At 39.3% G+C, this 16,854-nt stretch overlaps 1 protein-coding gene across 20 annotated transcripts in view; it reads right to left on the minus strand.

Moving 5' to 3' along the window:
- CREM (cAMP responsive element modulator) overlaps nucleotides 1–16,854 on the minus strand; it is an 86,132-nt gene that overhangs the window by 33,510 nt on the left and 35,768 nt on the right. Inside the window, exons 1-2 of one of the 20 annotated variants that reach the window (XM_030940850.1) lie at nucleotides 8,830–9,231; nucleotides 6,619–6,749 (exon numbers count right to left, since the gene is read on the minus strand). The exons of 18 other annotated variants lie outside the window; for them this stretch is intronic. In XM_030940850.1, the coding sequence (XP_030796710.1) occupies nucleotides 6,619–6,749; nucleotides 8,830–8,907 (209 nt within the window). In that variant the 5' untranslated portion in view covers nucleotides 8,908–9,231. Of the gene's footprint in view, nucleotides 1–1,890; nucleotides 2,062–6,618; nucleotides 6,750–8,829; nucleotides 9,232–16,854 lie in introns of those variants that run through there. One more of the 20 variants, XM_030940861.1, reaches the window with a different exon arrangement.

The following is a 16,854-nucleotide window of genomic DNA, read 5'->3' on the forward strand; positions in this document are numbered from 1 at the left end:
TCCAAATAATTTCTCCTTAAGAGAAAGATCAGAGTTTTAAGCATGATTTCATTTTTCAAGTCAAGTAATAATATAGTGATATGATTATTAAAGAAGTCAGAAAACTAAAACAATGAATCGCTTCAACAACATGACCGCTTTCGATATATTCAGTCAATTATTAATACTTTGAGGGCCTAGGGTAGCAGAGTTTACAAAACTCACTTCATATTGTAAGTACATGGGAAACTGATTTGGATAAAATCAAAAGAGCTTATTAAAATATCAACAATGCAAGCAAGAATATATACTTCCCAAAGTACACGGAGGTGTATATTCACCTTCACATATGACTCTGCATCTTTGCTCATGAACGCCCCACACAAAAGCACACACATTCAATCAACAGAACTTACTGAAAAAAATGTTGTTGCCTCAGATAATCATATATCACCACCAAATATTAAGTATTTATCACTTTACACCAGGCTCTCACACATCTGTCATAGAATCATAACAACTCCCTTAGGTGAGGTAGGCTATTAATTTATCTATTTTAGAAAAGGTGAAAATTAAAGTTCATGCAGAGGGATTACGTATTCTAGGACAAGATCCACTGGCACCTCTTTCTACAAGGACAATTAAATCATTCACTTAACAAAATCCAAACAAAGCCTACTGAATATAAGAGAATACTTTCTTTCAGCTGGGTGCTCTGGCTCACACCTGTAATCCAGCACTTTGGAAGACTGAGGCAAGAGGATCACTTGAGGCCAGGGGCTCAACACCAACCTGGGTAACATACTGAGAATTCTGTCTCTATTAAATAATAAAAATAATAGACAATACTTTCTTCCAATACCAGCCAGGTTAAAACTAAGTAGAAATATGTGGACCCCAATAAAAGGCATAAAACAAAGAAGAGGTTGGAAAGACTTTCTTGTTTTATAAATTAGTGTCAGAAAGAGTTAGAAACTCTTGGAATCAGGGGCCATCACAGGAAAAAAAGATAATGATGAGAATTATTCTTACACTTTTGGGCAATACAGGAGAAGATACCCATGCCACAAAGATAATCAAGCTTTTAACATATGTGAATTTGTCACGTCAGGTATCTTGTTGCCACTCTCATCGTTCTCCTGTGATAAACGACTTGAACACGCGGGAAAGGACTACACTATGTATATGGGTCTCCCTTTTCCTCACAGATTTTTTTTTTATCAATTAGGTTCAGATAATTTCAGCATTTAAAGGATAATAACTGACCTTAAAAAGGAACAGAAATAAATTCAGTAATTAAGATGCATACTTTAAAAAAATGCATACTTAACAATTTACATCTATTGATGGAAAAAATGTTTTACCTTCAAGAAATGTTAAGGGTAAAATACATCTCTAGATCTCAACCACAATAATAATTATATCTACAAAAGCCAAGGTTTAATCTGAGAGGGATACATCAATAAAATCATCTTACTAAGAATTATGTATACTGAATTTTAAATAAATTTGTATCTACCTATTAAGGTGATTATTCACGAAAACAGCATCAGTACTATAATCTTTATATTACTGTGTTTATCAGACATCTTCTCTGAAGAACCCTCAAAATATTTTTCAGCACCCTTGGGGAGCACCGCTAAATAAATCTGAGTTTGAACATAGAACAACAATGTGAAGAAGACATGAACTGCTCATCTGCAATTACTCAGTCCCCAAATTAAGAGCTGACAACAAAGCTGCAGCTCTGAAGTGAAACCTACGTACCTAGCAGGACACAGAGCGCCTTATGCAAGGAAAAGAGATTCCTCCAAATATCTAATAAAAAGATTTGCGCATAAAAGCTTCATAAAGAAAAATGATAAATGAATTAGTGAAAGAGGAAAAAAGTGGCTCAAGAAAGTAAAAGACAAACCATCCAGGAAGGAAGTTAAGCTGAACAGTGTGTATTTGTGGTGACTGAATAACCGATGGCTGTGGTGTCTGAATTACTCCCTGGACATGTATAGTATGGCCCGAAGGTAACTGCACTAGAATTACAGCTGGGGAGCCTCTGCCGGTGCCTGATGCAGCTACAGAAACCTGCCAAAACAATCACCATCGAGGATTAAAGTTGGATCTTTTTTGTTATTGTTTTTGCTTATTTTTAAGTAATACCACTCACTAATATGGCTGCCCTACTTCTCTTTATCCTGCTCCTGAGAAATGACAAACCAGCTAGGATACTTACCATCGGGAGGTGGTTACTGTCCTGGAACAGTCATTTTCTGATGTGACAGATATTAAGGAACACATGCTCCTTATCACTTTTGGTGCCCATCCTTCGGTGGCTAAGAATGTTCCAAGCACGAAGTTCTAAAGCAGTTAAACTACCTCACTACGACCTCACGACTACTAACAGTGAAGCCTTTCTTAGGCCAGCATATAAACTATCCTCTCTAACTTCTTCAGAGAAATTGGAGATAGAACTTAAATACGGTTGATTTTTTTTTTTTTTTTTTTTTTTTTTTTTTTTTTTTTGAGACGGAGTCTCGCTCTGCCGCCCAGGCTGGAGTGCAGTGGCATGATCTTGGTTCCCTGCAAGCTCTGCCTCCTGGGTTCAAGCCATTATCCTGCCTCAGCCTCCTGAGTAGCTGGGATTACAGGCGCCCACCACCATGCTGGGCTGATTTTTTTTATTTTTAGTAGAGACAGGGTTTCACCGTGTTAGCCAGGATGGTCTCAATCTCCTGACCTTGTTATCTGCCCGCCTTGGTCTCCCAAAGTGCTGGGATTACAGGCATGAGCCACCACGCCTGGCCAGTGCATTATTTTTATTAAATCTGTGACATATGATATTCTAGTGTTACTCTAGATGTAAGCTGATGCTTTGTTTCTAGACTGATAAAAATCACAGTCACTGTTATGCCCTTATAACCACGAAAAAGGCATAGGCCAAAGAAATTCCAGGACCTTTCAAGCCCCTGGTGTCTCTGACCCAGAGAAAGCTCATGCCTTCAAGGCTGGTGAGGCCTCCGGACACTTTTCCTCTCCCTAGCTCAAGCATCCAGAGAGGCCAGAACTATCACTTAGCTTTGGGTAGAGATCAGTACAACAGCCATCTCTTCACTACTTCCCTGAGTTCCTTCAACAGAGATCCCTACTAGAAAGCACGATACTACCACTCCTCTAGACTCAAAACCTGCCAGGTTTTCTAATTAGTAAACAACTCTGTCCTATAGGCCCGCATAATTTCAGAAACTTTGACTCATTTTACTAAGATTCACTATTCATTATGACTTACTCAAGAGTCAAAGACCTTGGAAATAAGTCACCAGTGTCTATCATGTGCGGTAGTAGAACCATAGGATCTAAAACAATTTTTCAAGGAAGATTTTGTGTGTGACTTCACTTTGAAGAACACCAATGATTTCCAACTTATATTAATACCTGAAAAGAATTACTAAAAACTGGGTTTATAACAAATAACTAAGATTTATTTACAACATCATTCCCTTGGAAAACAAACTTCTCTGGCAATCCAAAAGTTAAAACATGTTTTATCCGTGTAAGAGAACCCAGGTGTTGAGCATTGTACTAGGTACACTAGTAGAAAGTAGAATAAAACTAGCACCTAAGAAACAATGGCACGCCGAATAGTATAGAACTAATTGCTCCACTTTAGAGGCCTTGAATATCATAGGAGTACAGAATAGAAAGATCAGTATGGGCCCAAACAGTAAGTGAGGGCTTTGTGTAGGTGCCAGAGCATGAGTGAAGGCTTGATCTAAACCCAGATAACAGTTGGACAGACAGTGAGAAACCAGGACAGAGGCAACCAATACATAGCCTACAGGGAAAATTCAGCTCACCTACCCCCAGAGTATTATCATCCAGTTTAGATTCCGGGGAAAAGAAAAACATCATCCCATTATGGAACCAGTAGATTTAACAACTACAAGTTTTAAAACATTGGATTTATTCTACAAATGTTTCCAGCACAAAAGGCAACTCTGTATGAATTATAAAAAGGCAACCACCTCTATGGTGACTAACTCCCAAAAGATAACTCTTTCTCCTCACAACTAATTCTCAAATATTTTAGTCTCAGGGCATCTTTACACTCTTAAAAATTACTGATGACCTCAAAGAGCTTTTGTTTCTGTGATTTATATTCAGTAGAGGGCTAGTAAACACTTAATAACTAGATCTTAAGGAGGAGGAACACTGATTTGTGGTGTTTGCTCATTTCTGTGATGTAAATACTCCTACTATGGCTGATTTCAAGCTGCCAATGGATGACATTGAACACAAAGCCGAATAAAGATTATACAATTGGTTTTCACTGGTACAAGCCAGCTGTGCACACCACTGGTTATATCTGTTGATATTTAACATATTGGAAATTAAAACAGAAATTTAAAAAATACTTAGTAACTCATTTTAAAATAATAAATATATGCTACCATAAATAACATTTTATGAAAAATGATTACATTTTCAAAAAAATGAGAAAAGTAGCACTGTTTTACATTTTTACAAATTATTTTAAGGTCAGATTTAACTGAAGACAGCTAGATTCTCATATCTACTTCTACACTGAATCTGATGCAATATGTTGCTTTAGTTGGCATGTGAAGAAAATCTGGGCCTCACAGACTCATGTTAGAAAAAGGGAGGAATATTATAATAGCTGCTGTAGAAAATCATGGATATTCTTCATCGATATACCAAAACTTGACAACTGGTTGTCTCTTAAGGGTTAATCGCAACGTACAATCTGAGACTGTATCAGTTACATTAAAATCCATGGATCTGTCTTGTACTTTGGATGAATCTTTTACCCACATAAGATTTTGTAACATCCTGAAGTATTCATTTGGAAAATACTGGCTCACTGAGTTCAGGAGATCTTCCAAATGTGGACGCATTTCATGACACACTATTATAAATCACATTTCATTCAAGTATAACCAGTTTGATCAGAAAACTATGAATATTGTCAAGCTCACAATGGCAGATGCAGATTTTCCAAAATTCAAAGTTTTGCCTTAAAAGCTTGTGACAATAAACACCATGAGTTGTTTCCCTTGAACTGACAAGCTCACTTCATTTGTTTTTGAGGAAATGTCTTCAAGTTTGAATAGCCATCATTTGGCAATTAGTCATTCTTTTGAAGAAAATGATGTTCTGTGGAAAAACAGGCAGCTAATTCATCTTGGCACTCAAATAACACACGTGCTTTTCCTCAAGAACACCATGGGTCTTCAGGATGCAGCAGGGGTGCTTTCTGCAGCTGTCCCACTTCAGGACACAGAATATCAAAACAGCATGTACTCAGAGTCAGGGTTTAACGCAATGGTAATTTTTACTGCCTCATCAAAGGTATTCTTAAATTGACTTAAAAAAAAAACTGCAAGTGGATAGCAGTAAAGAATATAGTGAATACTAATAACAGTTTTTGTCACTGCCTTAAGGTACCAACAATTTACCACTCCCCCCCCACCATTGTTTTTGCACCATCAGTGCAGATATCAAAACAGAGAAAAAGAAAAATAACATCTTAGCATTACTGTAAAAATGGTTTTGACCTAGCAAGCCTCATGAAAGTGTCTCAGAGTCACCCCCAGGGTTCTGCACACCATACTTTGAAAACAGTTATTCCACTCTAATCTAGCCCCTACCATCCTGGCTTTCAGCTTAAAGAACTGCTCAGACAGGCTGAGATTTCAGGTCCAATAGAGCAGCAGAGACAAAATAAACATATCCAGTAACCCTGACAAAGCCTGTATGTCAGAGACTGGCAAAATAGAAATTATACTTTATAATTACATAAAACAAAAGAAAAAAAATAACACAAAGAGAAGACTTCATTGACCAGCTTCTATCCCATCAGTTCAGGAAATTGGGACATGATCTTTATTGCCAGATTCCGGACTGAGCTCTCTGGAGGATACAGTGCTCCACCACCACTTCTACCACCCACCATCATGTGCAGGGACAATCCACAGGTAAGTAAGGAGGTTAGAGTGACTTGATTTTCCTCTCTGTTCCTTTCCTTTTTAAAAAATGCAGTCACATAGCTGGGTGGTGGAAATTTCTGAAGATACCACATTTTCTCAAATCAAAATAATTTTCTTTTTAGAATTAAGGAGCTCCCAAAGATACCTTGTCAGATACCCAATGGCTCTCAAAGTTTTACTCTTTTTTCCAAATACATAGAATAAGGTATCTGAAGACAATGAACTTGAAACTGTAGGGGGAAATCCAGGGGTCCTACAAGTATTCTCACAAACTAGACCTATGGGTTGAGATGGCAGGTGGTGTCCACATTCACTTTTTGTGGGGAAATGCCCAGCTTCAAAGAAATCAGATTATTCTGGAGAACAGAAAAACAATTCAACAAAGATTCATGGGCGTCTGATAGGCATAAATCATCCTTTACATTGCTTTAATCATCTTTCAAGTACAACTCTCAGAATTTTAATTAAACAATAGCTCTATCAAAAATGGCTAAGTCCTCACGCCTGTAATCCCAGCACTTCAGGAGGCCGAGGCAGGAGGATCACCTGAGGTCAGGAGTTCAAGACCAGCCTGACCAATATGGTGAAACCCCCTCTACTAAAAATACAAAAATCAGCCAGGTGTGGTTGTGCACACCTGTAATCCCAGCTACTTGGGAGGCTGAGGCATGAGAATTTCTTGAACCCATGAGAATTTCTTGAACTCAGTTGCAGTGAGCTGAGATCATGCCACCACACTCCAGCCTGGATGACAGAGCAAGACTCTGTCTCCAAAAAAAAAAAAAAAAAAAAAAAAAAAAAGGCTTGGTTCAGAATACCTGATACAGAAAAAGAACTTGTACCTGGTAACATAAACCATATTCCGACAATTCTGGAGATGGGTTATACAGATTCTGTAACTACAAGGAAACTTCTATATGTCCAAACTCTAGGCAGACCAAAAGCTCACGAGACAATTTTTTCATTAAACTGCTAAAATAAAGGCTGAGACCCTGCACAAATGACACACCTGGAGGTAGAATTCAAATGTCTCCTTTTAAAAAAGAAAACCCTTAGATCTGGAGAATTATCATTCTACATTCTCACTGGTTTGGCCAAAACTTATAAGCAAGAGTGTCAAGCTTATAATTATACTGGTAGAGTTAATAGGTTAAACTCCACCATTACTATTCTTCAAAAAAATTCACATGGCTTCCTACCCTTAACATCTAAGCACTATTATTATACTGAGTGCGTAGGGCTATAGCTGAGTACATGGCTGCCTGTGAAGTAGGGTATGGTACACAGATGGCATGAAGGGAAGTAGGGCAGTGAAAGATCCAATAACATGCATGGTATCCCCAGAGACGAAATAGGTAAATAAAGAAGCATTTTTTTGATTTGTGCAAGGTGATGGATTCAGTTTTAGGGAGCCTAAGCCACTAAAATGGCAGGGCAACAGCAGGACCACCAGGTGGAAATGTTCCACAGGCAAGGAGAATTAGGAGACTGGTTATTGGATTAGAGACCAGATAAGAAATAAACATCTGAGGCTGGGTGCAGTGGCACACGCCTGTAATTCCAACACTTTGGGAGGCCAAGGCAGGCAGATCGATGGAGGTTAGGAGTTCAAGACCAGCCTAGCCAACATGGTGAAGCCCCATCTCTACTAAAAATACAAAAATTATCCAGGTGTGGTAGCATGCGCCTGTAATCCCAGCAACTGGGGAGGCTGAGGCATGAGAATTGCTTGAACCTGGAAGGTGGAAGTTGCAGTGAGCTGAGATCACACCACTGCACTTCAGCCTCGGCGACAGAGCGAGTCTGTCTCAAAAAAAAAAAAAAAAGAAGAAGAAGAAGATGAAGAAGGAGGCTGGGCATGGTGGCACACGCCTGTAATCCCAGCACTTTGGGAGGCTGAGGTGGACGGATCACTTGAGGTCAGGAGTTCAAGACCAGCCTGGCCAACATGGTGAAACCCCGTCTCTACCAAAAATATAAAAATTAGCCAGGTGTGGTGGCACATGCCTATAATCTCAGCTACTTGGGAGGCTAAGGCAGGAGAATCACTTGAACCCAGGAAGCAGAGGTTGTGGTGTGCCAAGATCGTGCCATTGCACTACAGCCTGGGTAACGGAGTGAGACTCAGTCTCAAAAAAAAAAAAAAAAAAAAAAAGAAGAAGAAGATCCTTGTAATACAAACAAGGAAGAATCTACAAAGTATTATAATTACTTTATTCATAAGTAGGGTTCTAAAGAAGCCCTGGAAACAGAAAGGAATTAAAGTCTTTCCTAAAAGACACACAAGGAGACAAACCAAAGTTCGCTTGAACTAAAATATGCATATCACAGGCAGAAATAGAGAAATCTTTCTTATAAACATCAAAAAACACATCATATTTATGAATTAACCCTTCTATTTGCTGAATATCTATTGGGAGCTTGTCATGGGCTATTCTAGATAGTGGGAATACAGCAGTGAATGAGAATAAGTCGCTGCTCTCCCAGATCAGAAGACAGAAATAGATGAGGAAATAATTTGGGTGGTGCTCCGCTCTTAAAAGAATAGTAAAGCAGAATAACGGATTTGAGAGTAACAAAGCAGGGGCTGGGGGTGGTGTGGGAAGAGGCTATTGGTTGTAGATAATTTCTCAGAGGAGGGAATGTTTGCACAAAAAGCCTAAATGAAGAGAAGGAAAAAGTGATACCAAGATCTATGAATAATTTATCACATTCTAATAACCAAGTAGGCCACTGCTCAAAAAACTAAAACATAAAATGGATGCTATTTTATATTTCACAATTTTTACCCCTCTTTTCATGAGGCTTTAAAAGTGTGTAGAAGGTACTTGTAACAGACATCATTTACCTTTTCTTCCACATCCCTTGAAGAATAATCCTCTTCTATAGGACGCCTGAAACATAGATTATGCTGATGCCACCACATCCACCGAAAATCCCACTATAAACAGTACTTAATCTGAAGAAATAAGGTAAGATGATGCAATTGACAGCCTTACTTGGCTTTGCAATTAAAAAAAAAAAAAAAACCCTAATAATGACACTTATAACTGGGAAAACCTCACAGTGTTGTAACACAGCATTTGATTAGCACCTAGTGGACTAGCTCTGACCCGTAGCTAGGTTCCCTCAAGATGGGGTTTATGATGTCATAGTATAGCTGCACACGTCACAGAGCTACTAGACCTGCATTCAAGACAATTAATAAAGGATTTTAAAATGTGAATTCACAATATAGCAGACTGCTCTATCAACTCTGCTCCTGAAAAATCAAATCTCTGTACTACCTAGTTTAAGGACTACAATAAAAATATACTAACAAGCTAAGCAAGAAGCTGAAAACTATCCTGATGTTTATGTTATTAAGACAGGATTCTCAACAGTCTGTTCTATGGGGGAAAAAGCATTTAAAAGAATATTTCAAATGTTTTAAAGCTGAAAATAATAATATTATAAATCAAATACCTGAATAAAGATGTAAAATATTCCACTTTAATTTTTTTTCTCCCCCCGCGATGGAGTCTTGCTCTGTCCCCCAGGATGGAGTGCAGTGGTGCTATCTCGGCTCACTGTAACCTCTGCCTCCTGGGTTCAAGCAATTCTCCTGCCTCAGCCACCTGAGTAGCTGGGATTACAGGCATGCGCCACCATGACCGGCTGATTTTTGTATTTTTAGTAAAGACAGGGTTTCACCATGTTGGCCAGCCTGGTCTTGAACTCCTGACCTCAGGTGATCCGCCCACCTTGGCCTCTGAAAGTGCTGGGATTACAGGTGTGAACTACCGTGCCCGGCCCACTTTAATTTTTTTTTTTTTTTTTTAGACGGAGTCTCGCTCTGTTGCCCAGGCTGGAGTGCAGTGGCCAGATCTCAGCTCACTGCAAGCTCCGCCTCCCGGGTTTATGCCATTCTCCTGCCTCAGTCTCCCGAGTAGTAGAGATGGGGTTTCACCATGTTAGCCAGGATGGTCTCGATCTCCTGACCTCGTGATCCGCCCGTCTTAGCCTCCCAAAGTGCTGGGATTACAGGCTTGAGCCACCGCACCTGGCCGCTTTAATTTTTAAAAGTCATACTTGATTGTGCTAAGTAAGACAAACACTAAATGAAAAATGTAGTTGGTCTTCATTTTGGTTGTATTGAATGACTTCTTTCCCATTAAAGTGTTTTTTGTTTTTGGTTTGAGACATAGAGTCTAGCTGTTGCTCAGGCTGAGGTTCAGTGGCACAATCTTGGCTCACTGCAACCTCCACCTCCTAGGCTCAAGCAATCCTCCTGCCTCACCCTCCCGAGTGGCTGGTGGCTGAGATTACAGATGCCCGCCACCACGCCCAGGTAATTTTTTTTTTCTTTTTTTTTTGATATGGACTCCTGTTCTGTCGCCCAGGCTGGAGTGCAGTGGTGTGATCTGGGCTCACCGCAACCTCCACCTCCTGGGTTGAAGCGATCCTCCTGTCTCAGCCTCCAAGTAGCTGGGATTACAGGTGTCCATCACCACACCCAGTTAATTTTTGTAATTTTAGTAGAGACGGAGTTTCACCATGTTGGTCAGGCTGGTCTCGACTGCTGGCCTCAGGTAATCTACCCGCCTTGGCCTCCCAAAGTGCTGAGATTACAGGTGTGGGTCACTACATCTGGCCTAGGTGTTTTTCTTTGTTTTGTTTTTAAGATAGTGTGGCTAACAAATTGCAAAATCAATGTAGTTAAATTTTACCTTAAGAATATATGTTGAAAATATTTGTTAAAAAGAGATTAGCCGGCCGGGCGCGGTGGCTCAAGCCTGTAATCCCAGCACTTTGGGAGGCCGAGACGGGCGGATCACAAGGTCAGGAGATCGAGACCATCCTGGCTAACATGGTGAAACACCGTCTCTACTAAAAAATACAAAAAACTAGCAGGGCGAGGTGGCGGGCGCCTGTAGTCCCACCTACTCAGGAGGCTGAGGCAGGAGAATGGCGTAAAAAACCCGGGAGGCGGAGCTTGCAGTGAGCTGAGATCTGGCCACTGCAGTCCAGCCTGGACGACAGAGCGAGACTCCGTCTCAAAAAAAAAAAAAAAAGATTAGCCAAGTACAATATTATTTCTATATTTGCTATCCATTATCTTCTAAAGAGATGTTGTTGCCTCCAATCCTTTTTTTATGTATAGCGCATAAGCTGAAATCCATAATCTAAATTAAAAAGGGGGAAGAGGATCATTGTTTCTGATACTGTAAATGTAAATGGTTAAATTTCATGTTTCTAAAAAATTCACTTCTTGAAAGCAAAGCAACTATTAGAATTTGGTCATTCTTAATTATCCAGAAGAGTTTAATCTATTTTGATAATAATTCCAGTAACCACTTAAATTAAAATTAGGGTTCTTTATCCTTTGAAAACAGTGCTTTAGCTAATCTTTTTTTTCTTCTGAGTTAATCCTTATGGTATCTTGGATTTCCTATTTATAGTATTTGGGGCATCATTTTATATTCTAACCAATATGAGATATGTTTCACTTATTATAATATATATATATTAAAGTACTATAAAAATGGACATGATCTTTATAGAAGTCAAACTCTTTTAGCTCTGGAAGGAACTTTTGGAAGTCAATCTCGTATTTGGTTTCAGTAAGAAGGAAATTGATCATAATTTGCTAGCCAAATGTATTTCAAAATAATAAACACACATAAAGAATTTGCAATTAAGATCCTAAGCCAAAAAAAGACTTTTTATGCAACAGACCTCATATAAGGGCAAACAGTAGATATTAAAATTGCTCTTAACAGTAATACGGATCATTTCTAATAATGAACAGGAAATGTTCATGCCAAAAGCTAGAAAACAGGGAATGAATGCCTACAAACCACTTATCAAAACTCTCATGTTAATCTTTATTTCTAACCTAAACCAACTCTTTATTATAGTATCTATGAAACAGTCAAACTGCAATTTATATGAATTATTCTGATTATCATATTCCTTCTACCAATCACTTGGTATAAGTCTAACGAGTACTGACTTGACAAAAACCACCATAGAAAAATAGTACAGAAAAATAGTAACAAAAAAATGTGGTATATACCTACAATAAAATATTATTCAGCCTAAAAAACAAAGTCCTGTCACATGCTACAAAATGTTAACGACATTATGCTAAATATGTCAGTCACAAAAAGACAAAATACTGCATGATTCCACCTATAGGAGGTATCTAGTCAAATTCAGAGAAACAGAAAGTAGAATGGTGGTTACCAGTGGCTGAGGGAAAGGGGAAAAGAGGCAGTTGTTTAATGGGTGCTTAGTTCTAGATCTGCAATATAAAAAAAGGTCTGGAGATCTGTTTCATGAAAATGTTACTTAACATCAGTGAACTGTGCACTTAAAAACTGCTAACATAGGCCAGGCGTGGTGGCTCATGCCTGTAATCCCAGCTCTTTAGAAGGCCAAAACGGGTGGATCGTGAGGTCAGGAGATCAAGACCATCCTGGCTAGCATGGTGAAACCCCATCTCTACTAAAAATACAAAAAATTACCTGGGGGTGGTGCCACATGCCTATAGTCCTAGCTACTCAGGAAGCTGAGGCAGGAGAATCGCTTGAACCCAGGAGGCGGAGCTTGCAGTGAGCCGAGATCGTGCCACTGCACTCCAGCCTAGGTGACAGAGCAAGACTCCATCTCAAAAAAAAAAATTTTTTTAACGCTAACATGGTAAATTTTATATTAGGTATTTTTCCCACAATAAAAAATTTTAATAACTATAGCCCCAAATTTGATGGATATGATAATTAACTGGCTTTTTCCCAAGAAAACACTCATTAAATTGATTTTACTAAATTGCAATGAGACTGATGCTCATCATCTTAAATGATATAATTCTAAAACTCTGGACTCTCTTGTACTCCTGACCTGAGAATTATAGTGCAACAAATAAAATGGCTGTTGGTGCCAGGAATTATATGGAAACAATTCCTAATGCATCAAAATGAGTAAAATTTAAATTTTCTATGACTTCACACATCCAGGGTCAGAAGCTGAACTGGGATCTAAATTTGAAACTGTCTTCTCTGACACTGAATAATGGAGTAACAGAGTAACAGTATATATGTATCCATAGTACACACAGTGCAAACACACACACACACACACACATACAAATTGTTATGAAGTACATATATATATATAGGGAGACAAGAGAGTATATATTCATTATCACTCTTAATCAACTATGGATTTTTCTAGGTAATGTTCTCTGAGATTGTCTGGTTAAACACTGAGTACCTATGCATTTCAGGTGATAAATGGTGGAGTGGTCAATGGACTCTAAACACAGACTGCCTGGGTTCAAATCTTGGCTCTGCCTTTCCTAGCTGTATGATCTGAAACAAGTGACTTAGACTCTCTGTGCCTTGTTTTCCTCAGCTGCAAATGGTTATGAAAACAGTACCTTTCTACAGAGTTGTGAAGATTTAGTCAATGTGTGTAAGGCACTTAGAACCGTGTCTGGCGGCCTGGCCCGATGGCTCATACCTGTAATCTCAGCACTTTGTGAGGCCGAGACAGGTGGATCACCTGAGTTCAGGAGTTTGAGACCAGCCTGGCCGACATGGTGAAACCCCATCTCTACTAAAAATACAAAATTAGCTGGGCGTGGTGGCATATGCCTGTAATCCCAGCTACTCAGGAGGCTGAGGCAGGAGAATCACATGAACCTGGAAGGCAGAGATAGTAGTGAGCCAGGATAACACCATTGCACTCCAGCCTGGTCAACGAGAGTGAAACTCCGTCTCAAAAAAAAAAAAAAAAGAACAGAACAGAACAGTGCCTAGCACATACCAAATATTCAATAAAAGCTCACTTTTGTTATTCTTATTATTATTGCTACATTTTACTCAAATAATTTGGTCAACAAAGTACAGCTTAGATAACATACATGTATATTAAACCCTTTGATTTTAAAGGATTAAATGTATAAAAATCGTCCCCAAAATGGAGGCAAGGAAAGAAGATTTACATAAAAGATGTCAAAATCAGAATTATTTTGACAAAGCATATGATACAGTTGGATGCTTGTCCCCTCCCAATCTCATGTTGAAATATAATCCTCAATGTTAGAGGTGGAGCCTAGTGGGAGGTGTTTGGGTCATGGTGAGTTCTCGCTCTAGTAGTTCTGAGAGCTGGTTGTTGAACAGTGTGGCACCTCCCCTCTCTCTTGCTCCCTCTCTCTCCATGTGATACCCTGGCTCCCCCTTCTCCAGCTGCCATGATTTGAAGCTTCCGGAGGTTTCCCTAGAAGCACATACTGGTGCCATGCTTCTTGTGCAGCCTGCAAAACCATGAGCCAAAACAAACTTCTTTTCTTTATACATTATCCAGCCTCAGGTATTTCTTTTCCTTTTATTTTATTTATTTACTTATTTTGAGATGGAGCCGCGCTCTGTGGCCCAGGCTGGAAAGCAGTGGTGCAATCTGGCTCACTGCAACTTCCGCCTTCAGGGCTCAAGTCGTTCTTCTGCCTCAGCCTCTGGAGTAACTGGGATTATAGGCACCTGCCACTACACCCAGCTAATTTTTGTATTTTTTTTGTAGAGACGGGGTTTCACCATGTTGGCCAGGCTGGTCTCGAACTCCTGAGCTTAAAAAATCCACCCAACTCAGGCTCCCAAAGTGCTGGAATTACAGGCATGGGCCACTGTCCCAGCCCAGTACTCCTTTATAGCAATGCAAAGCAGACTAATTTAACACAGCCAGGCCAAATTGCATCTTTAAGTTGTTTTCAGTTCCAGTCCAATGGTCAGAGTACATAAATAGTAAAGTCTAAGAGTTTAGCTCCTTACAAAAATTATAATGCAGTTTGGTCTTACCATGAAATACGAAATAGTTACAAATTATATTGTAGATTTTTATGCCCAAAGTGGCCTGCAATGTTCTAAAATATCTAGGAGAAACCTAAAGTACCTAAATTAAGAAGCATAAAACATAACCATTTTAAGCAAGCTCCTGACATCCCGGAAGTTTGCTTATAAAACAACTATAAAAAATTAGTTTTCCTCCTCTATACCCTCTGGAGGCCTACTAAGCATAGTAGATTACAATGTTACAAGAAAACATAGTTACTTACAAAGGATTCCGAATACAATATATTTTAAAACCAGCATAAGCCACTTCAGCTTAAAGCCTAATTACTACCATTTTAATTTTAAGATCAAGGCAGGTCACTATGAGGATAAAAGCAAGCATTTATTGCACATTGACCAGATGCCAAACTCTGCTTGTGCTTCACACAAATCATCTCATTTAATCTATGAAATCAGTATTTTCCATGTTTTAGGTAAAGAAAGCAAGGATCAAATGATTAGTCTTAATACTTAAAACTGTATAAAATTAGTATCAACTTTAAAATATTAAAATATAGTATGAAAAATACCTTCAACACTAGTTTTAAGTAAACAAGCTAAATTTAATTCAAACCAAGTATACACACATAAATTAGGTTTCTTTTTGTTTATTTTGTTTTGAGATAGGTTCTTGCTGTGTCACCCAGGCTAGAGTGCAGTGGCATAATTTCGGCTCATTGTAGCCTCAACTTCCCAGGCTCAAGCAATCCTCCCACCTCAGCCTCCTGAGTAATTTGAACTACAAGTGCATGCCACCACACTCAACTAATTGTTGTTTTTTTTGTTTTTTTTTTTTTTTTTGAGACAGAGTTTCACTGTTGTCACCCAGGCTGGAGTGCAATGGTGCGATCTCAGCTCACTGTAACCTCCGCCTCCCGGGTTCAAGCGATTCTCCTGCCTCAGCCTCCCGAGTAGGTGGGATTACAGGTGCCCACCACCAAGCCTGGCTAATTTTTTGTATTTTTAGTAGAGATAGGGTTTTACCATGTTGTTGGCCAGGCTGGTCTCGAACTCCTGACCTCAGGTGATCTGCCTGCCTCAGCCTCCCAAAGTGCTGGGATTACACACGTGGGCCACTGCTCCTGGCCCAAGTTTTTGATTTTTCGTAGAGACATGGTCTCCCTATGTTGTCCAGGCTGGTCTTGAACTCCTGTGCTCAAGCGGTCCTGTCATCTCAGCCTCCCAAAGTGTTGGCATTACAGGCATGAGCCATCATACCTGGCCTCTTTTTATGTATGAAGCAGTAAACAAGCCCTTGGAGATGAGAAAATGAGAAAGCTCTAGGAACAAAAGACAGTGGAGACCAACTTACAAAGGCAATACCTACCATGGTATATTACCATATCCAATAGTAAATATGCACACATTTATTATTTTTGTTCTCTATTTTGTTTTTATTTTTGTTTTTTGTTGTTTTGAGACAGGGTCTTGCTCTGTCACCCAGGCTGGAGTGTGGTTTACAGGCATGAGCCACTGCGCCTCGCCCATTAATTATTATTTTGTATTTGATTTTACTTTCTGGTGGCCATGGTTTACTGGTGCCCTAAGAAAGGCACCAAAATCTCACAACTGGGCAAATTGAGCTCAGGTGGTTAGAAAAACTTAAAATAATTCCTGCTTTTTCAACCAAATTTGCTACAACTGGCCTCTACTATGGCCTCTGAGAAGCCCAGGGTTCAGTACTGCCTGAAGCAGCCTGTGTAAGATTTTAGATTCTGGACTCCTTCTTTGTAAAGGATGACAGCAGCTTCCTAGAGAGGGTGTCTCACACTGACAGGCAGAGAGACAAGCAGGAGAGAAAGACTGGGCAAGGAAAGCATGTGGAAGTTAGAGACATACCTTTCAGATGTTCTTACTTTACATTTTGAATTGACAGAAAAAATTGCATGTATCACGTACAACATGATGTTTTGGAGTATATATAAGTTGTGGAAAAGTTAAACCTAGCTAATTAACAACAGTATTACCTCACATAGTTGTTTTTGTGGTTAGAACATTATTAA

This window comes from Rhinopithecus roxellana, chromosome 11 (assembly GCF_007565055.1).
Source record: "Rhinopithecus roxellana isolate Shanxi Qingling chromosome 11, ASM756505v1, whole genome shotgun sequence".
In the NCBI taxonomy this organism is placed as follows: domain Eukaryota; kingdom Metazoa; phylum Chordata; class Mammalia; order Primates; family Cercopithecidae; genus Rhinopithecus; species Rhinopithecus roxellana.